General features: G+C 42.9%; 1 protein-coding gene across 3 annotated transcripts in view; it reads right to left on the bottom strand.

The window, feature by feature from the left end:
• The window catches only part of MCTP2 (multiple C2 and transmembrane domain containing 2), a 279,496-nt gene that overhangs the window by 41,800 nt on the left and 214,446 nt on the right, over positions 1-23,250 (bottom strand). For all 3 annotated transcript variants that reach the window (XM_006142677.3, XM_027769141.1, XM_006142675.3), the window contains one exon: positions 2,139-2,261. In XM_006142677.3, coding sequence (XP_006142739.1) covers positions 2,139-2,261 — 123 coding nt within the window. The remainder of the gene's footprint in view (positions 1-2,138; positions 2,262-23,250) is intronic.

The following is a 23,250-nucleotide window of genomic DNA, read 5'->3' as shown; positions in this document are numbered from 1 at the left end:
ATTACAGAGACATTAGACAGTAGAAAATGCATTCGTCTGACTATAATCTATCTTAAGAAGTAGTCACAGGTTTCTATGTGGTACTATTATTTTGCTTGGGAGGGGCAGGTGAGGGAAGGAAACTCAAGTCTCTGACTTGGACTTAAAGGTGTCTGGCTTTCATCCAGGTGCTGAAACACCAGCTGTGCTGCTAATAGGCCGATTTCAGATTCGTGTAGAAATCTTGGCTATTTAATAGGCAAACTGTAATCACATCGCTGCCACGTTTAAAAGCGAACACAGGCTGATACGTAATCAGAGGAGTTTGGTGCTTCGAAAAGAATACTCAGTGTTAGAAAATCAAAATCTGGGGACCAGCAGATGGTGTAATGGCTATGTCGCTGGACTCCCACTTAGCTAACTGTGGTTCGAGTCCTCGACCTGGTGTCTTAAACTCACACGGGGTACATGTGTGTGCGTGTGTGCCCAAGATCCTGAGAGGAGAATAGGAGAGAAGAAATGGCGGCATGGCCACCCCCGGGGGCGGGTGGTGATTTCTCGCTTTCTGTCTCTCTGTCTCTTGCTGACGAGTGCACAAGCCCTATAGCAAAAACTTCTTTGGGGAGGGGGGTAAGGAAGGAAGGAAGGGGAAGGAAGGAACGAAGGAAATCAAGGTCTATTTCCAGCTTGACCTTCCTGTTCTGCTTAATCATGCAAAGGTCAGATGGGCTGTTTAGATGTCATTGTTCCAATAGTAAGAAGAACTGTCAACATCATGATCTTAAAAGGGAGTAACTAAAGTATCCAGAGAGACTTCTGCTATACTCTACAAAACCACTGACTAGTCATCAAGAAATTCCTCCAGCGCTGGTCCAGTGTTACCTCCCAGAATCCTCCTGAGATTCAACTAGCAGTGTGAATGAGCGACCCTCACTGATCCTCTGGAAAACAGACCTATGCACCAGTAGTGACAAGCACGTCTCATGAAAGCCAATGGATAAACAGAAATGTAATAAAAAACAGGCACCCAGTGTGATTCTCAAGCCTGTGGTCCGGGACTCGAACCATGTAGTTGGTCCAAGTACCACATGGCAGGCTGGCTGTTCTATAAACTGTTTGAAGACCTCACCTATACATTCCTACCCACTCAGAGCAAAACAAGTACTCACAGGCTGGGATGAGGCAGGCGGGGGAAGAGAGTCAGAGAATAAGCAAGGAAAACATTGGGGCATCAGAAAAGTCATGATGCATTTTTGAAAAAACAAAAACAAAAACAAAACAGAAACATACATCATGACTTTCCCAACGAACTAACAGATACTGAGGAATGTCTTTGAAAAGAGGTTCCCGCTTATATTTCTGTTAACATAACAGGAAATTTTTTTTTTTTTTAGAGGTTTTTGCTACAGGGTGCATGTGCTTCCAAGAGAGAGACAGATAGAAAGTGAGAAATCACCCCCAGGGGGAATGGCTACGCTGCAATCCCTTCTCCTCCATTCTCCTCTTGGGATCTGAAGCACTCACGCACACGTGCCCGGCGTGAGTTTAAACCACCGGTTCCGGGACTCGAACCGCGGTGGACTACATGGGAGTTCAGCGACATAGCCATTACGCTAACTGCTGGCCCCAACATGACAGGAATTTGAGAACCAGCAGAAAAACGTGGGCATCTGAGAATAGAGGGGTTTATGCTCACTCTAATCTGACTGCCCCGGGAGTTGGCAAGCCCCTGAGAATCATTCTGAGCCTTCAAGCCAGAGGAGAACACTGCACGGGGTCTGTGCCTCGGCCAATCCCAAGTGCTCTGTGTGCTCAGGGATCCACTAGAACTTTCTGTCTAGTGATTGAGATTCTCCACAGAAACCCTACAGAGAGCCCAATAGGCACTCAGACAGATGCCATCAGCCTGGGAATGATGACCAAGACCCGGAGGCTCCAGTCATGTTAAGAACATAGAACAAGACCCAGAACATGGGAGTTGCAGAAGGAAGACCCCAGGCTTCCATAATCTGAGGCCCCTCCACTGTGAAATGAACAGACATGCAGGGAAGCTCCTTGGGTCTTGGAGGAAGTGGCTCGGGCAGTGCCTTGGTGGCAGTGTTCACTGGCAGCACATTTTTCTCCACTCAGATGTCAGAGCTGTTTGCATTTTTGCTTACCTGGCTGTCCTGGAGGCTGCAGACCTTGCCCTTCGTGGGCTGGAGGAAATTGTAGACAAAGAGGAGCAGTAACGCCAGGGGCAGCATGTACAGCTCGAAATTCCAGACTGTGACCAGAAACACCTGATGGAAGACGAAGGTGACAAAGGAAAATGTGACCGAGCGAACAACGGAGGAGTGGTCTTGACTGTGTACTCGTGGATGTGAGTAGTTTAAATCTGAGCTCCCCACGGGAACCAGCAGTTAGCGTAATGGCTATGTCGCTGGACTCCCACATAGTTGACTGCGGTTCACGTCCCGAACCCAGTAGCTTAAAACTCACACTGGGCACGTGTGCGTGCGTGCCCAAGATCCCGAGAGGAGAATGGAGGAGAAGGGATTGCAGCGTGGCCATCCCCCCTGGGGGGTGATTTCTCACTTTCTGTCTCTATATCTCTCTCTGTCTGGTGAGCGCACGCGCCCTATAGCAAAAACCTCTCAAAAAAAAAAAAAAAATCTGAGCTTCCTATAGTAGATTATAGAATAAAAATAGTTCTGGGAACCAGCAGAGGGCGTAATAGTTACACTGCTGGACTCCAACGTATCAAGCGCAGTTCACGTCCCAGACCCAGTGGCTTAAAACATGCTGGGTACATGTGCACGCATGCCCAAAATCCCAAAAGGAGAATGGAGGAGAAGGGATTGTGGGATAGCCAATCCCCTGGGTGGGAGGTGATTCCTCACTTTCTGTCTCTCCAGTGAGTACACGCATCCTATAGCAAAAATCGCAAAAATCTCTTCCTGAAAAAAAAAAAAAAAAAGAGGAAGAAGAAGAAAAAGAATTATAATTGTTACAGGGTGAGTGATCCAGTGGCCCAGTGGTTAAAGGAGCCAGATCCCACTGGCTGATGGCATAGTTTGAGTCCCAACACTAATGGAAAAAACAAAACAAAACAAAACAAAAAAAACACCAGGCACCTGTGCATGTGTGGCCTGAATCCAAGCAGGATGGAGACATGGACAAAAAGGATTGCAGCCTAAATTCCAAAGAGGTGCGCGCGCGCACACACACATACACACAATGATCGACTCGATTTTAAGACCGGCAGCCCTTGGAGGAGAACAGACTGAGTTTGAGAACAGAGTGTTAGCCGGCCGCACTCCGAGAGAGATACAGTAGCCTCATCCCTTGAAACTGTGTCCCCCTATCAACCCCACTGACTTGTTTTTTTCCTGAATTTTAGTGCTTCATCATTTAGGGGAAGCAGTGCAAAAGAGCCCAGTCAGAAAAGGGAGTGAAGAGGGTCAAAGGACATATTTTGCCAACAGTGAGACGCAGCTGAACTGGAGAGCATGATTCCTTTAAAGCTGGTTGCCAGTGTTTAAAAATTCAGGTATTTCGGGACCTGGCAGGTGAGGCAGTGGTTAAGGTGCTGGATTCCTACATGACCAAATGGCCTGAGTCCCAGACCAGGGGCCTGAAACTCACACAGGGAACGTGCGTGCAAGCCCAAAACCCTAGGAGGAGAGAGGAGAGTGGAAGAAAGGACAGCAGCATGGCCATGCCCCCGGGAGTGGGGGGTGGGGGAGAGATTTCTCATTTTCCCTCACTGTCTCTCTCCTTTCCAGCAAGCACACATGCCCTACAGGGGAGAAAAAAAAAAAATCTAGAAATTTCTGATAAGACTTCAGATTCCCCAATTATATTAAAAAATCTTAAAGTCTGGGCCAGCTCTGTGGCCCGATGGCTAAAGCCCGGCGCCGGCCTACGTCTATCTGCGTGCCCCATATCTGACAGGGTGAAGACACAGAAGAGAAGGGATTGGGGTGTGATCAAGTCCCATTGGGGGGAGGAGGGGGTGTTTTCTCCCTGTCTGTCTGTCTCTCTCTGGCAAACACACACGCACCCTATAGAAAAACTAAAAAAAAAAAATTAAAAAGGCCCATACCTCTCACTGACCCATATTGCCACTTTGGTCATAAATGAAGTTCCCAAATGAATTTCTCCACTAATTTTGGGTCCTCTGAACTTTATTATTATTATTATTATTTTTAGTTTTCTATAGGGCATGCACACTTGCTGGAGGAAGACAAAACAGGGTGGGGAGGAGTGAGAAACACCCCCCCAGGGGGGATGATCATACTGCAATCACTTCTCTGCAACTCTCAAAATTTTGGGCACGCACATACACACCAACCATGTTTTTCAAACCTACTGGTCCAAGACTTGAACCGTGCAATCAGCCATGTGGGATCCAGCTTCTTAACCACCACACCACCTGGCTGGCCCCTGTTCCTTTTCATTTGCCAAGACCACATCGTGAAACTCCAGTTTAATAAGCAGATAGTCATATCTGAGTAGGCCAGTGTCCATTACAAAATGATCATGAATTTATTTTCCCTTTTCTTTTTCCACATATATTTTAAAATCAATTCATAAATGTCTGTAAAACTCCTGGTGAAATTTTGTTAGGGACTGTCTCGAATTTATGTATCAATTTAGAGATCACGGACATCCTGATGTTGACAGTCCCAATCTTAAGGGTTGTTTATCTTTCCGTATGTTTAAGACTTCTTTTACATACCTTAAAACATTTTATTATTCACCACACTTTTGTTTTTGTTTTTCATGTTTTTTGCCATAGGGTACCTGCACTCACCAAAGAGACAGAGAGAGGAAAAGTAAGACATCACCCTCTCCCCAACCCTCGCAGGGCAGATGGCCACACAGCAATCCTTTCCTCATTCTCTTCTCAGGATTTGGGGTGCACACACATACGCGCCCAGCATGATTTTCAAGCTGCCGGGTCTGGGACTCAAACCATGATCAGCTGTGTGGGAGTCCAACACTGTAGTCAGCCTGTCACCTGCTGGCCCCTCAGTATACTGATTTTAAATATTTCTTCCTATTTTTCTAAGTAACTTAGAGTTTTGATACTATTTTGATATTATTTGTGAACGGTAATGGGGCCACTTTAAAATCTGTACACTTTACGAGACTGCAGGTGGCCTCGTGGTTAAGGCGCTGGACTCCCACGTGGTCAACCGCAGTTGGAGTCCCGGACCTGGCAGCTTAGAATTCACACTGGCTGTATGTGCGGGCATGCCAGAAATTCCAAGAGGAGAATGGTGGAGAAGGGATTGCAGCTGGCCATCCCTACGAGGAGTGACTTCTCACTTCCTATCTCTGTCTCTCCAGTGACCTCATTTGTCCTATAGCAAAAATCTCTCTCTCTCTCTCAAAAAAAAAGTATACATGTCAATAGATTACTTCTGGGTGTTAGCAACACTTATTTTCAAATGTTGTTTACATACTTTTTAACATTTTTATTAGGTGTGGGAGATTGCCAATACATCCTTTGGAGATCTGACATGGAAAATCACGTAAATTGCAAGTCATGGCAATGTTTCTTTTGCCTGCTAATTATCCGTTACTCATCTTTTCTCTTAGTGTTAAACCTCTTCACATTTGTTTGATGAGTAAATGTGGCATTTTTGAAATTTGTTTGAATCAATAAACACGATTATGTTGTTGATTTCTTTCATCCTGTTAATCTGGCTCACTTTACCGGCTTTCTTTCATTTACTGTTTTATAATATTTTTTTCCTATAACTTTCTATCTTTTGAAAGATTTCTTTTATCTGTTTGTGTGTGTGTGTGTCTGTGTGTTTACGTGTGTGCACGCACACATGTTTTAGCAAGGAAATCTAAAAATATGTATATAAAATAATGAAAAGTAGAGAAAATAATACCGCAATTTCTCCATGAGATAAAGCTAGTGGAATGTTGCTAAGTTTACCTCTTTCTTTCTTCGAGTTCTTAAAGTTCTATAGGGATTAGGAGTTTTAACTGTATACTAAATGGTTGCTGCTTCTCTAAAATAAACGTCTATCTACTGGGTACGTAGAATTTTATTCTTCTTTTAAATTGCAAAATGTAACTTTAAGTAAAAGGAAGATACAGAAAGCGATTGAGAATAATTAGGAAACAGAGTGTTTTTCATCTGTCTTCTTCATCACAGAGCAGAGAGCTGTTTATAATAAGCCTTTAACAAAATTACTTGGAATAACAACCAGCATTAAAGGGATGACTATGCTTGGCGAACACCTCATTTCCCATAATATCTGTCTCTATCAAGTATAGTTAAGCAATTCCAGAAGTGTTTGACACCAAAAAGTGGGTCACACTTAAATTTCTTTAGAGTGAGACCTTCTGCCTCTTTTTCTCTCTCTCTGGTGAGAGCATGTGCCCATTGGCACAAATAAATCTATAAACATAAATTAAATAATCAATCTCATGTTCCAAGGTGACACAGTGGTTAAGGTGCTGGATTCCCACATGGCCCACCAGGGTTCACGTCCCGGATCTGGCAGCTTAAAACAATCATGCTGGACCGAAGAGTGTGTGTGCCCAAACTGCCAAAAGGAGAATGAAGAAGGAACAATGGTGTGGCCAAGCACCCTGGTGGGTGATTTCTCACTTACTCTCCCTCTGTCTCTCCCTCTGTCTCTCTCTCTCTGGCAAGCACACATGTTAACAGAATGAACCTAAAAATAAATTCATTCTTTAAAAAAAAATTAACAGAATGTAGCAGAATTAGAGTCTCTACAATATAATATGCCTCATGTCTAAACTACATTTAAAATAATTAACATGAGGGACCAGCAGATGGCATAATGGTTACATCACTGATTCTCACGTAGTCAACCAAGGTTTGAGTTCTGGCCTGGCGGTTTAAACTCAGGCTGGGCACGTGTACATGCATGCCCAAGATCCTGAAAGGAGAATGGAGAAAGGATTGGGGGCATGGCTGTCTCCTCTGTGGGGTGATTTCTCACGGTCTCTGTTTCTCCAGTGAGCACATGTGCCTTATAGCAAAAATCTCTGGGGAAAAACAACTATAACAACATGCAAAGAATCAGGAAAATAGATTATATTTTCAAAGAAGAGGTTGTTAGTGCATGCCAACTCCAAGGTGACTACATGTAAACCTTATGAGCACTAGGACCAGCAGGTGGCAGAGTGGTTAAGATGCTGGACTCCCACATGGCTAACTGTGGTTCAAGTCCTAGACCTGGCGGTTTGCTTTCTCACTTTCTCTCTCTTTCTCTCTCTGCCTCTCTCTGGTCACATTTTAAAAATAATAATAAAGTTAAATAATTCTTTTAAAAAATAAAAATAAAAATAGGATCACCCTAAAGCACCTTAAATATATGTTCGGTAAGCTAATAAAAATAGTAAGACAGTAAATATAATTAGGCAATACAAAAACTACACAATAATACATGTCCTTAAAAAAACTCACATCGGAAATGAAAAAAAACATCAGTGAGTAGGTTTAGTAATACAATTAAGGAGAAAAAAGTCAGTGACATAAAGATATTTCAGAAGAAATCATCTACTCTGAAAGAGGAAAATATCAGGAAAAATTTGAATAAAATGTCTGGTGATCTTCAGATAATTTCAAAAAATATTTGGAATCTCAGAAATAGAATGGAGGAGAAGGGACTGCAGCGTGGCCATCCCCCCGGGAGGGTGATTTCTCGCTTTCTATCTCTATGTCTCTCCCTGTCTATCTGACGAGCACATGCACCCTGTAGCAAAAACCTCTCCAAAAAAAAAGAAAAAAAATTTGGAGTGATTTTTACTAAAGGCCCATGCACTCACTGTGGAGAGAGTGAGTGATAGAAAGGGAAAAACCACCCCACAGAGGGGATGGGCACACCGTAATCCCTTCTCCTCACAGGATTTTGGGCACGCATGCACACGTGTCCAGTCTGATTTTTAAGCCACAGGGCCTGGAGCTCAAACTACAGTCGGTCATGTGGGAGTCTAGTGTCTTAGCCACCATGCCAGCTGCTGGCCCCAGACAAAAAACACTTGAAGAGCTGATAGCTGAACACTTCTCAAGTCTGGGAAAAGGCAAAATTTACATGTTAGGAAACCCAGAGAACCCCAGCCAGAATAAATTTTGAGAAAAATAAGTTTTTTTTTTTTAATCACATTCCTAAAAGTTAAAGATCATGAGAAAAATTTTAAAAGTAACTAGAGACGATGCCCCATTATTGTAATCTCTGCAATTGACATGACCATAAATCTTTCATCAGAACTCATGGAGACAAGGGCCTAGCACAGTATTTTAAATTTACCAAATAATAAACAAAACCCCAAACCATCAACTCGGAATTAAACATCTAGCGCAAATATCCTTTAAGAATGAAAGTGAATGGGCCTGCAGGTGGAGTGATAGTTAAGGCACAGAACTCCCACACTGTGAACCATGGTTCGAGTCCCAGACCCGACGGCTTACAAATCACACTAGGCATTTGTGTATGCATGCCCAAAATCCTGAGGGGAAAATGGACAAGCGATTACAGTGTGGCCATACCCCAGAGGGGTGATTTCTCACTTTCCCTTTCTCTCAAGTGAGCACATGAGCTCTACAGAAAAACTACAAAGATAGTGGGCTTTTGGAATACCACTATACCCAAACAAAACAACAGCAATACAAAAATATCACCAGGTCTTACCATGCCCATCCACTTAATTAAAATATTCTACTGTTCTCTGCATTATGACAGTTAGACCTTATAGCTGAACTGCTAAGACCGTCCATGAACTGGCCCATACGTGGCTGTGTTTCAGAAGCCAAAAGGCCCCCAACAGTTGAGGTTTCTGATCACACCGCACCATTTGCAAACCCTAAGACAGGAAATGATGCTTCGGACTTTGCTGTTGGAAATGCTCTTCTCTGAGTTGGTGAGCTACTGCTTCAACTGCTTCAGTAGGGAGGAAGAACTCCAGGAAGCAGGGCCAGAGGATTTGAAGACAGGATGAGAAGATCCAAAGAGAATGATCAAGGATCACACCAAGGTGTGGGGCCTGACAAACTGGAAGAATAGATTTATCCACTGAGATCCAGTGTATATAAAGGGGCAGGTTTGGGGAGGGGAGCGAGGAGGGAAGAAGGGATTAGAGGTTTGAAGGCAGAAGAAAAGTTATGAAAGCATTGGAAGACTGAAAAAGGGAGTAAATTATATTGGGTTGCTGGAAAAGTCATGACCCATTTTTGCACAGAGTAACACGTCATGACATTTCTGAATACCCTATAGAAGTTAATAGCACTGGGAACCAGCAGTTAGCGTAATGGCTATGTCACTGGACTCCCACATAGTTGACCACGATTCGCGTCCCAGACCCGGTGGCTTAAAACTCACGCCGGGCGCGTGTGCGTACGTGCCCAGGATCCCGAGAGGAGAATGGAGGAGAAGGGACTGCGGCGTGACCATCCCCCCTGGGGGATGATTTCTCGCTTTCTGTCTCTATGTCTCTCTCTGTCTGTATGGCGAGTGTGCGCACCCTATAGCGAAAATCTCTCCAAAGAAATAAAAAAGTTAATAGCACTGTTTGGGACACTAAATATGTTTTCCTAGAACTCTGCTTACCTGAGGTTTTGCTAATCAAGCATAATGAAGGTAGAGACAGCAAAGATAACATTTAAAGATGAACCATGGAATCTGAGTTGAATTATCAGTGAGAAATTGTAGAAAGAGGAGCAAATAAAATTCAACTACAGCAGACATTAACAGATTAAAAGCAACTGAGCAGAATATTAGCGAACTGAAAGATAACCCCAAAGAATTATTCAGAATGCAGATCAGAGAGACAAAAACATGAAGATATACATATACACACATATACACACAAACATACAATATATATAAATATATACATATACATATATATATATAGAGAGAGAGAGAGATAAAGAGAGAGAGAGAAAGAGAAAAAGAAAGAGAGAGAGAAAGAGAAGGAGAAAGAGAATGTTATTGAGAGCTTAGTGGAAGTGGCTGAGGGTTTTCCAGAAAAGTTGAAAAACATGAACATAAAAAACTCCTCCCAAAGGGAGTCCTTTCAAAAAGTCCTTAAAAAAAAAAAAAAAAAAGAATCCAACCTAAAATACCATAGTAGAATTGAAAACCACCTGCAGAAAGGAGAAACACTTAAAAGCACCTAGAGAGAAAAGATGGTTTAACTACAAGAAAAAGAAATTTCAATGATTTTTTTATCTTAGCACAGGGGAAGCGAGAGGGTGGTAGAGTAGTTTAACATGAACGTTCTTTCAGTCTTCCCATTTAAAATCTCCTTATCTAGCAAACTATCTTTAGCCAAAGACATCTTCAGAAAAACATACAACTAGAGTTTTTATCACCGAAAGACTCTCATGAAGATAAATATAAAAGACAGACTTCAGGGGCCAATAGGTGGTTAAGGTGCTGGATTCCCTCATGGCTGAACATGGTTTGAGTTCCAGCCCCAGCACCTTGAAAATCATACCTGGTACATGTATGGATGTACCCAAGAGCCTCAGAAGAGAAGGGATTATGGCATGGCCATCCCCTCAGGAGTCTCTCTCTCTAGGGAGCATATGTGCCCTATGGGAAAATCTGGAGGAAAAAAAAAAAAGGATACTCTTCTAATAGAAGGACAATTGTTCTAAGTACAAAGGCTGACTATAAGAATGTATGGTTCAATGGGGCCAGCAGGTGGTGGTGTGGTGGTTAAAGCACTGGACCATGGTTCAAGTCCCAGACCTAGTGACTTGCTTTCACGTTCTCTCTCTCTCTCTCTCTCTCTCTCTCTCTCTCTGGGTGCATATGCCCCATAGCAAATTGTAAAAATAATGATAACATACAAAATTAAAGTATTATTTTTTAAAAAGAATCTATGGTTGTCAAAAACTATGATAAATGTGTCTATGAACCTCAATATATACTGACTTACAAACAGTACATGTTAGGGTTCAACAGATGGAGTAACAGTTGAGTCATTGGACTCCCATGTGATCAACCGCTGTTCGAGTCCCAGACCGGGCAGCTTAAAACACACTGGCCACGTGCGTGTACATGCCCAAGATCCCGAGAAGAGAATGGAGGAGAAGGGACTGTGGCATGGCCATCCTTCCAGGGGGGGGATTCTCACTTTCTGTCTGTGTCTCTCTGGGGAGCATACATGACCTATACAAAGAATCTCTTTAAAAAAATTTAATTTGTTGTAATAGACAATCTAGAACTTAAATGAGGGATGGCAAAATCTTATCATTGGGAGTGGTAAAAAGAGAGTGCTTCAAGAAGTTCCTAGAAAAATGGAATTAAAGTACCAGTTTATTTTGGTAAAAAACCTCAAGTCTGTGCATACTGTCTTTTCATAATATAAGTTTCCCATGCACTGTTTGAAGACACAGCTTAATTAAAAGAACTCTGCACAATGCCTTTGTTGTGAAGCTTGTATGTTAAGTAGAAAGATAAACCTCAGCTTCTCAGTACAAAGAAGCAGCTTTTATCTCAATTCTCCTGGAAAAAAAAAAAAGCTAAATAAATCAAAAGGAAAAAGGAAAGAAAAGAAAAATCTGTGAAACTGTACAGAAACAAACTATAGACATCTGAGAACAATCAAGTCCCTCAAGTCATCCAGGACCCGAAGGAACAAGATGGAAAACAAATAAACAAATGTGATGAAATGAGCCTCCCTTTGCTATTGCTTTATCTCCTTCAGAGTTAGCTTGGTTTCTGTTTGCTTGTTTTTGCCAATTCGCCGTGCAGGACACAGTGACTGAGTGCAAAGTAGCAGTCTAGAGTTTGCTGTAATCTTACTTTTTCTTTTCTTTTTTTTTTTTTTTTAAGAGATTTTTGCTATAGGGCGTGTGCACTCACCAGACAGAGAGAAAGACAGAGAGACAGAAAGCGAGAAATCACTCCCCAGGGGGGATGGCCATGCCACTATACCTTCTCCTCCATTCTCCTCTCGGGATCTTGGGCATGCACGCACACGCACCCGGTGTGAGCTTAAACCACTGGGTCTGGGAATCAAACTGTGATTGGCAACATGGGGGTCCAGTGACACAGCAATTACGCCAACTGCTGGTCCCAAGTTTGCTATAATCTAATCCAGGGAGGCACCCACTGAAGTTCTTACAGAGTAACGGTAGCAGCTAGGAGTTAAAGGACAGAAATCTAGGGGGGGAGACGGGGGAAGGAACAGCAAAGGTTCCAGCCAGACATTCTATATAAGAAATTTACCAATTCCTAAGCCATGCATGTTTAGAATGAGAGGTTGAGACCAAAGAGAATGTGGCTATGAAAAGATCTGACAATCTAAGAGTTGGAAGATTAGAAAAATGGAGGTGGGGAATGATTATTAAAAAAAAAAAAAAGGACCTTAGTAAAAAATTGTGAGATTGCAGTGAGATGCTGAAGCGCTAGACAATAGGCCTAGTTTAAACTGGAACTCGAGGGATCCAAAAGATGCTTGAAACTCCACCTTCAATCATCTCAATCTCTGATGGGATCTTAGTGACTCGCTCTATTCCAACAGCCTACTCTGTGTCCTCCTGGTGGAACACAACGTAGTTCACACTCTCTAAAATTTTCTAATCAGCCTCGTCCAGTCTTGGGTCAGCAGGTGGCCTGGTGGTTAGGCACTAGATCCCATATGGCCGACCTGAGAGGCTGAAAAACACACCAAGCACACAAAAGTGTGTGTCCAAAATCCCTAGAGGAGAACAGAGGAGAAGGGATTGTGATATGACCATTCCCACAGGGGAAGTGATTTCTCACTGTCCTTCTTCCTCCTTCAGTCTCCACCAAGTGCACATGCCCAAAAATTGAAAACTAAATGAAAATTTGAAACTAGGAAAAAAACAACTTTGTTCAGATTTCACCTCAAACAAACATATATGGCTAGGAATAAAATACAATGGCAGAGAGAGAGAGAGAGAGAATAATAACCCAAATAAACAGGTGATTTTAACTATTAGAGGTATCAGATATAAATTTGAAAATAATTATAATCAATACAAGAAATCTTCCACATATCCATGGGAAAAAGTGTACTGGGTCATTGGGAATATCATGACACATTTTTGGATAGAAAAACAAAAATATGTCATGACTTTCTCGATGAACTAATAAAATGAAAATATTCATGCACAGAGTACAAAAAATATTTGCATCAGAATAAACTTGTACTTTTACTATAGACATTTTGAAGTCTCCTCATATGTTCATGAAAATGGATAAAAACAAGGAAAATAACAGCAGAGAATTGGGATCTATGAAACTGTATCAAACTAACACAAATGGGGACCAGCAGTTAGCAAAATGGCTATGTCGCTAAACTTCCATGTAGTCGACCTGGGTTTGAGTCCTGGACCCGGAGGCTTAAACTCATGCTGGGCGCGTGTGCGTGCGTGCCCAAAATCCCAAGAGGAAAAGGGAGGAGAAGGGATTGCGGCGTGGCCATCCCCCCTGGGGGGGGGTGATTTCTTGCTTTCTGTTTCTCTGTCTCTGTCTTTCTGGCGAGTACACGCACCCTATACCAGAAACCTCTCCAAAAACATGCCATTTTCAAATATACTTCTTTGGCATATTTTAAGAAAAGTACTCAGCAGGTCTGAAGATATAAGAATTCACTTTTTAAAAATGATTTATTTATTTTTATTACTTTTTCAAAATTTCCTATAAGACGTGTACTTATGAGAAAGAAAGAGAGAAGGGAAGGGGAGACCAGAGTCCGAAAGCAAGCCACCAGGTCGGGACTCAAACCATGGTCAGCCATGTGTAAGTCCAGCACCTTAACCATCATGCCACTGGTTGGCCCAGAATTCACTTCTGGAAAAAAAGAGAATCTTTGATAAAATAAATTTATAGCAGTAAAATAAGTAGCAGATGAGGCCAACAGGTGGCATAGTGCTTAAGGCTTTAGACTCCCACGTGGTTGATTGCAGTTTGAGTTCCTGACCTGGAAACTTACTCATGCCAGATGCTTGTGCATGTGTACCCAAAATCCCAAGAGGAGAAAGGAGGAGAAGGGACTGTGGCATGGCCATCCTCCCTCGAGGGTGATTTCTTGCTTTCTATCTCTGTCTTACTCTGTCTCTCTGATGAGCACACATATCCTATAGCAAAAATCTCTCAAAAAAAGAAAAAAAGACACCTTTCAGAGAACAGTAATAAAATGGACAACCAACTTGTCCACAGGAAAATGACAGCCAGGAGACAGAGTAAGAGGAACAGTTCATGTAAGATGTATCAGAAGGTTGGCCTGGCAGCCCAGTGGTTAAAGGAGCCAGATCCCACATGGCTGACTGGGTCAACTTGAACCCGCATGGTTCAAGTGCTGGCACTGGTGGCTTGAAAAAGATGCTTGAGGTATGTGCATGTGTCGTCAGATCTCACAAGGATGGAGGACAGGGTGTGGCATGGGCATAGCTCACTGGATAGTGCTTTTTGTATTTTCTCTCTCGCTCTCTCTCTCTCTCTCTCTCTCTCTCTCTCAATCTTGCTCTCTCACAAGCCTACGTGCCCTCTGACCATAAAACAACGACGACACATTTTTTGGAAAGATTAATACAACTTGCTTCTCTGGAGTTATCTGGCCATTATGATTTGCTTTCTGAGACAATATTAAATTGCTCAGTCAAGGGGCTGGCAGGTGGCATGGTGGTTAAGGTTACTGGACTCCCACATGGCCGACCGTGGTTCCAGTCCTAAATTTGGCGGCTTGCTTTCTCGCTTTCTTACTCGCTTTCTCAGTCTCTCTCTCTTTCTCCCTCTAAATAAATAAATGAATTTAAATAATTCTTTTAAAAATTGCTCCATTACTTAATATGACCATCTAAGTCTCTTTTTCAGTCACTCTGATAAGCTCTTCTGTAAACTTTACCTTTTTTTTTTTTTTTTACCATTCTGAGCATAAAATTGCTATCTTCTTATGTTGAACTTCTGACTCATCTGAATTATCTCCCCTTTCAATGACTCTTGCTATTGGTGTCTTTTCTCCCTGTACATTAGAAACTCTCAGGAAAGAAGAAACCATTTCATAAGTTTTTCAAAGACAAGTTGTACCTTGTTCTCTCTTTTTATTTTACACGTGTATTCTACTTCATTGATTTTGCTCTTATTTTTACTTCTAATCAATGTGGCTTCATCTACCGTTCTTCTTCTCATGTCTTCATTTTGACAGTTGACTCAATAATTTGGAGTCTGACTAATTTTCAATACTGGTTTTGTCTCGTTCTATGTTTATGGAATACAAAAAGTCAATTTTAACTCATACGCCAGAGGAAAGAGCCCAGAAGTCATGCCAAGGCATTCCTAAAGAAACAAACTGGGTCGAACAATGCTAAAACTAAACCATGTCAGTAAAATACCAGTACAGACACAGACGAGAGATCGGCGGACACCCACCCGTACACGGAAACTAGGTTTATAATTTTTTACGAACTGCAGATAACTGAGAAAAGGCAGAATATTCAATCAAGAGTTCCGATGGGCCAGCCCTGTAGCAAGGTGATTAAGCGCTACGCATTGAGAGCTGGATCCCACATGGCCAGTCACGGTTCAAATCCGGCCCCAGCAGCTTGTGTGTATCTTGACAAGGAGGAAAACGGATTCCACGTGACCATGTGTGTTGATGGGAAAGATGCTTTCTCTGCCAAACACATGCACGTTTTGGCAATAAGAATTAAAGAGTTTTAAAAAGTTTAATGAAAATGGTACTGAGTCAATTGGGTACTCAAAACACGAAAATCAAATCACAAAGAGATTTTTAAGAAATGTAAAATGTAATACATTGCAAAGTTTTAAAGAATATCTTTATGACTTTTTAGGGAAGGAGTCCTTCAACATGACATGAAATACACAAGCCAGGAGCTGGGTGGTGGCACAGAAGGAAAATGGAATGCTCTGTGAGGCTGATCCACCTGGGAAGGTTCTGGGTTTGTGCCGTAGACCTGAATCCACAGAGCGTGTGTGTACCCGTGGTCTGGGGCTGCTGAAATTATGGAGTGAGGTGCAAAGTCATGATGCCATTGGGATGCTGGTTTCACTCATGTAAAAAATGAACTTTTAAAAAAAAATTTGGAAAAGGGACCAACAGTTAGCGTAATGGCTACATTGCTGGACTCCCATGTAATCGACCGTAGTTTGAGTCCTGGATCCCGTGGCTTAAATTCATGCCGGGCACGTATGCCTGCGTGCCCAAAATCCCAAGAGGATAATGGAGGAGAAGGGATTGTGGCGTGGCCATGTCCCCCTAGGGTGTGATTTCTCACTTTCTGTCTGTCTGTCTCTCTCTGTCTTTCTGGTGAGCGCATGCACCCTATAGCAAAAACCTCTAAAAAAAAAATAATAAATTTAAAAAAGAATACACAGATCACAGAAAATAAAACTGATAAGTATAACATTGAAGATTTTGTTCACTGGAACCAGCAAATGGTATAATGGTTACATTGCTGGACTCCCACATAGTTGACTGTGGTTCAAGTCCCGGACTCAGTGGCTTAGAGCTCATGGTGGACACGTGTGCGTGCATACCCAAAATCCCAAGAGGAGACAGGTGGAGAAGGGACTGTGACGTGGCCATCCCACGGGGAGTGATTTCTCACTTTCTGTCTCTCTGTCTCTCTAGCAAGCGCACATGCCCTATAACAAAAATCTCTCTTAAAAAAAAAATTGTTCACCAAAAGAGAACGTGAAAAAAAAACAAAGCCAGAAACTTCAGAAAGACATTTTTATTACAATTTGTATTCAGATTATATAAAATACCACTACAAGTCAATAAAAAGATAGCGGAGAATAAAAGAAAATCAGATAAAGGTAGAAAAAAAAAAAAAAAGGAGGAATTGCCCAAAGGTCCCCAAACATATGAAGCTCATTAGTGACAAGAAAAATGCAAATTAAAACCACACCAAGGTACCACTTCGCACACCAGATTGACAAAATTAAAAAGTCAGATAATGCCAAGAGTTTTCTAAGAGGTGGAACATGATCACTTCCACTTGATGTTGATGGTGCAATTTCTTGGGAAATGGTTGACATTAAGTAATTAAGCAGAACATGTATATCTGATTACTCAGCCACCTGACGCCTATGTATACACCCTAGAGCAATGGTTCGCAAACTTCGGCATCCATGAAAACCCCTGAAAGGGCTTATTTCAACAGCGCGGGGTCCCACCCCAGAGTCCTGGGCTCAGCAGGTTTCGGTGGGGCCCAAAACATTGCCTTCCTAGCTGTCCCTCCTGATAACACTATCCAGGCACCACACTTGGAATCCTCACTAACTCTGACAGGTGTCCAGTGGACAACACCAATAAAATAGTGCTGACAAGCATTTTTATTTTTCAGGGGCATACACTCGCCAGAGCGAGACAAAGAGAAAGATAAAAGGAAGGAAAGTGACAAAGTATTCCCCGTGGGGAATGGCCAGGCTGTAATGCCTTCTCCTCCATTTCTCCCTCCTTTGGGGATTTTTCGGCCTGCACACAGGCAGCTGGTATGTTTCTCAGGCTGCCAGGTCCAGGATTTGAACTGAGCAGTCTACTATATAGGATCTAGCTACCTTAATCACCATGTCACACAGGCTGGGGCCATGAGAGCACATTTAATAACAGAATAAAAAAAAAAAAAAAAAAAAAAAGATCCCATGGCATGGTTGGGACACTAGACTCCACATGGCCAATTGTGGTTCGAGTCCTAGACCTGGTGGTTTGCTTTCTCACTTTCTCTCTTTCTTTCTCTCTCTCTGTTGAGTACATGTGCCCTATAATAAATTTTTAAAAATAATAAAAATTTTAAAAACCCAAACCTCTAATCAACTCAAATATTTATCTAGAGTATCATGGATAAATAAAATAATCTAGCCATAAAATTAAACACTATACAGACTGAAGCTGAACCATCTAAATTAACAGCGAAAATCATCCTGAATGAATGAACTTGTAATCACAGAGCAAGACATAGAATTATTTCTTTCATAAAATCTTCAAAAGACAGGCCAAATTGAATTATATTGTTCAGAGACAGATACAAAGGTGGCAAAATTACAACGGATAGTTCACAAATGACACACAACCTTCAGTGTCACCCCCCCCATTCAGATGTTGGAGAGAGAGGAAGAATCCAATCACAAAGAGGCAGAAAATAAACTAGTAAAATAACCGGAATTTGACATTTTTCATCAGGATGGTAGGTACATAAATGCTTATCTTATTTTTGTGGCCAAAGGGTGTGTGCTCTTGCCAAAGAGAGGAAAGAGAAAATACCCCCAATGAGGGCGGGTCACACCCCAATCCTTTTTCAAACTCCATTTCTTCTTCCTATCAGGCTTTGAAGCATGCAAGCACATGTGCCTGGTATGTTTTTCAAGTTGCCAGAGCTAGGATTTGAACTGAGGTTGGCTACATGGGACCCAGCTTTCTGTGCATTCTCCTTAACTACTGCCCAATGGTGGTGGTCCAATGTTTATCTTTCCACTATCCTAAGTGTTTTCTTTTTTCTTTGTGATAGAATATGTGCGAATGAGTGTGTGTGAGTGTGTGTGTGTGTTTGTGTGTGTGAGAGAGAGCGAGAGAGAGCGAGAGAGAAACAAACTCCACAGAGTCTGGTCATGCCACAAACCCGTCCTCCAGTCCTCCAGCCAATGGGATGCTGAGCACTTGTGCGCATGCCCAGGGTGTATTTCAGGCCAATCACGTCAGGGATTCAGGATTCGAACTACGTGTGCCATGTGGGATCTGGCTTCCCTTTAGCAGCATTTTCTTGCTGTACCATCAAGTCGGCCTTCATTAAACTCTATATGTACATGTGTATATATAGTTTTATAAACCCCTTTGCACACATGACACATTTTACAACAACTTTTCTTAACAGCAGACCATGTATCATGATCCAGGTATAATCTTGCCTCAGAAATGTGATCAAAGGCCAAAAAATTCAGGGCTCTGAAGCAGCCACTGTCACTGTAGGAACAGCCATGAAGGACAAGGCGCTGATGTGAAAGGCAGGCAGGCATGGGGCCAGCAGGTGGCGTGGTGGTTAAGGCACTGGACTCCCACATGGCCAACTGTGATTCGAATTCCGGACATGGCAGCTTGCTTTCTCATTTCCCTGTCTCTCTCTGGTATGCACGTGTGCTCTACAGCAAATTAAAATAATTGATTCATTCATTCATTCTTAAAACAAGGCAGGCGGGCCGGAGTGAGGAAGAAAGCAGGAAGGAGAAAAGACACCAACCAAACAGCACTTCTGCACCAAACTGTGATGGCTTTTAATTGAGGGGAGATGCTGGGCCCCTGAGCTGCAGTTCCCACCACCATTTCCTCCTGTTTCTCTATTGACAGACAAGGAAAAAGGGCAGCAGCCAGGCTTCCTCGCAGCCCCATCCCTTCGCCCTATGAGACCTCTACTCCACACCTGTACAAATTCCTTTATAGTCAAAAGCATTAAGAAACAGTCCACAGGGACCAGCAGGTGGCATAGTGGTTAAGGGCTAGACACCCATGTGGCTGACCATGGTTCAAATCCCAGACCTGGTGGCTTGAAACTCATGACAGGCACATGTGTGCGTGAACGCACCCAAAATTTCAAGAGAAGAATGGAGAAGGGATTGTGGTATGGCCTTCACCCCTGGGGAGTGATTTCTCTGCCTCTCCAGTGACCACATGTGGCCTATATCAAAAATATCTTTAAAAAAAAATCCACAGCCTAACAAATATACATACATCACATAAATCTAAGAGCACACCCTAAAATTATTAATTTTTAGAGAAATTTTTTTGCTATAGGGCACGTGAGCTTGCCAGAGACACAGAGAGAGAAAGAGAGACAAAAAGTGAGAAATCAACCCCCGGCAGGGGATGGTCACACTGAAATCCCTTCTCTTCCATTCCCCTCTTGGGATTTTGGGCACGCACATGTACCCAGTAGGTTTGAAGCTTCCAGATCCAGGACTCAAACTGTGGCCGACTATGTGGGAGTCCAGCAATGTAAACTTTATGCCATCTGCTGGTCCCACACCCTACATTTTAAAAAAAAATCTTGTTAAGTTCTATCATTTGACAGATTATTTCTCAAATTTATCTGAGAAGGGGGTCCATCAGTTTTCCTGTATCTCAACTACTATCACATCTTCTAAAAGTTCACGGAACATGCTACTGAAAAAAAACAAAAAAAACTATTCATGAATTTCAAGCAATCTCTGCACCAAAATAAACGTATACTTTCATTCCATTTTTCTTTATTACGCACTTCAGAAATGTTAGCCCTTGCCAAGGTTATAAACTCAAATGCCCACAAGGTTAAGCCAATGAAAAGTGGAAAAGGAAGCCCAGGTCAGAGGCCACAGGATCTCCGAAATCCTGAGAGGAGACTGGAGGAGAAGGGACTGTGGCACGGCCATCGCCCCTGGATTTCTCGCCTTCTATCTCTTTCTCTCTGTCTCACCAGAGAGCACATGTGCCCTGTAGCAAAAATATCTCTGCCAATATATATATATATATGACATAATTTATCATCCAGGAGCTATGAGGACAAATCATTGCACACATTTATGTGTGCACACATACACACACATCTCAATGTGAATTCCCTTTCTACCTCTTTCAAATGTAGCTTCCAAGAAAAATATCAGGATGCATCATTATACATGGCTTCCCAGGAATCCAAAGAGTATTTTCCTGGTTTTGTCTGTTTCTTAGTTTTTGCTGTTAATATATAGGGCACATGCACTATGCCAGAGAGAGAGAAAGTGAGAAATCAACCCCCCCAGGGGGATGGCCACACCACAATCCCTTCTCTTCCATTCTCTTCTCAGGATTTTGGGCATGCGCACACACCCGGCATGATTTTCAAACCACCACATCTGAGACTCAAACTATACTGTCAGCCATGTGTGATTCAGAGCTTCAGGTAACCAGCAGTTAGCGTAATGGCTATGTCGCTGGACTCCCACGTAGTCGACCGCGGTTTGTGTCCTAGACCCGGTGGCTTAAAACTCACACTGGGCATGTGTGCGTGCGTGCCCAAGATCCCAAGAGGAGAATGGAGGAGAAGGGATTGTGGCGTGACCATCCCCTCTGGGGGGTGATTTCTCGCTTTCTGTGTCTCTGTCTCTCTGTGTCTGTCTGGCGAGCGCATGCACCCTATAGCAAAAACCTCTCCAAAAAACCCCCCCAAAAAACAAAAAAACCTCTCAGAGCCTTAACTTCCATGCTAGTTGCTGGCCCTCCAAGAAGCATTTTGTAAATGCCAGAATGACACTGTTAATATTTACATTTTGTTGAGTTTGAATATGGAACCGGATGCTGAACTTTTTCCATCTGTGTTGTTTTCAACGGTTCCACGGCAATGATATTTTCTAACAATGAGCATTTATTTAACAGTGCCTGGCAGATAAATTTGATACATTTGGATCTAAATCATAGTTTTACCTACATTACTCTGTGACCTTGAGCTCAAAACACTACTTAATTTTTATTTTTTTCATCTGTGAAATGGGAATCATGAAATCTGCTGCCAAAGCTACAGAGGGGATGAAAGGCAGTGACAGACGTGGAGGGCAGGTCCTTGCCATCATGTGTCTACAGGGTGGGGAATGATTTCACCCAGCTCTAAGGCAGGGGTAAAATCGTGAGGACCACCATTGGGGACATAAAACGTGTTGGTCTCTATTCATTATTGCCATTGGCTAGCCGTTGATTTAACGAGGAGACATTTACCCCATAATTATTTTGTTCTAGGCTCAATACTAGACCGTAACTGTGCTTAGATGAGACTGAGGGTTTAGGAGGAAAAAGGCAATCCAAGCAGAAGACAGGACAATGGTCAAAGTAAAAGAAGGCTTTTCATGCCTGGAGATGACAGGGCTGGATAAGAGTGATGGCTGGAGAACTGAGTGGGGACAACTTCATGGAAAGGCCTGTATGTCATTATGTCACAGTAGGAAGTTGAGGATATAATCCCAAAAAGATGGGAAATCACTGTCAGATTTTTATTTATTTATTTTTCAGTTTTGCTATAAGATACATGTGCTTGCCAGGGAGAAAGAGAGAGAGAGAGAAACCACTCCCCCCAGGGTTGGGGGGGAGGCTATGCTGCAATCCCTTCTCCTCCATTCTCCTCTGGGGGATTTGGGGCACACATGCCAAGTGTGTTTTCAAGCACCTGGTTTTGGGACTTGAACCATGTGAGATCCAGCTGCCTTAACCTTCATGCCGCCTGCTGGCCCCACTGTCAGACTTTTAAATAGAGAAATGATTGGATGAGATATTTAACTAGATAATTCTGATAGCAAGTTGCCTTTAAATCTAGGAAAGATGTAGGAAAATGAAAAGCTGAAAAAGAGGCAGGAAGAAAACTAAGCCACAGAGGCCTGGAGAAACCGCTTCGCTTTGGGATGCTAAGGAATGTTTTGCGAGAATACGCTTTTGTTGGCGCTTACACTGTGGGTCGGGGCCAACCCCACAACACAGTGCTTAAACACCGTGCACTGGGAGTCAGATTCCACATGCCCAACACAGTTCAAATCCCAGCTCCGGCGACTTGAAACACACACCAGGGTCTCATATGTGCATGTCCAAAGTCCCGACATGGATAGAGAAATGCAGAAGGGATCGTGGCATGACCACACCCCAGTGGGGGGGGGTGCCTTCTCTCACCTCTCTCTCTGGTAAGTGCAGGTACACTCTGGTATTAACAAATATTTGACTTGGATATTGATGAGCTGTAAGGAATCACGTGGAAACTTAACTTGGAACCCCTTATTCACACTCACACACCGGGAATTACTTCTGAGTCATGGACATGTCTTTTAAGTTGGTCCCTGTCTCTACACGGCTTTCTGTTGCCCTTAGGATTAAACCCATCCATTCATCTCACTGGGGCTCTCATACCTACGACCTGCTGTGTACACGGTCCCAGGGCTTCCTCCTAGACTTCCTGCCCTCCAGCCATGGGGGAGGCTGACTGGGCAAACCAAATATCAAAAATCTTTCCAGTTGCCAATAACATGCACCTTCTACTTTTTTTATTTTTATTTTTATTTTTGAGTTTTGTTGGTGTAGGGCATATGTACTTGCTGAAGACAGAGACAGATGGGAAGTGAAAAATCACCCCCAACACCAGGGGGATGGTCACACTGCAATCCCTTCTCTTCCAGTCTCCTTTTTTAGGATATTGGGCGCGCGCGCGCGCACGCACACACACGCACACAAGCCCACTGTGGTTCACATCACTGGTTCTGGGACTCAAAGAACGGTCGGCCATGTGGGAGTCTAGTGCCTTAACCACTACGC

This window comes from Tupaia chinensis, unplaced genomic scaffold, assembly GCF_000334495.1.
Source record: "Tupaia chinensis unplaced genomic scaffold, TupChi_1.0 Scaffold000078_1, whole genome shotgun sequence".
Taxonomy (NCBI): Eukaryota; Metazoa; Chordata; class Mammalia; order Scandentia; family Tupaiidae; genus Tupaia; species Tupaia belangeri.
The sequence above is the reverse complement of the archived record's forward strand: the minus strand, read 5'-3'. Positions and strand labels throughout refer to the sequence as shown.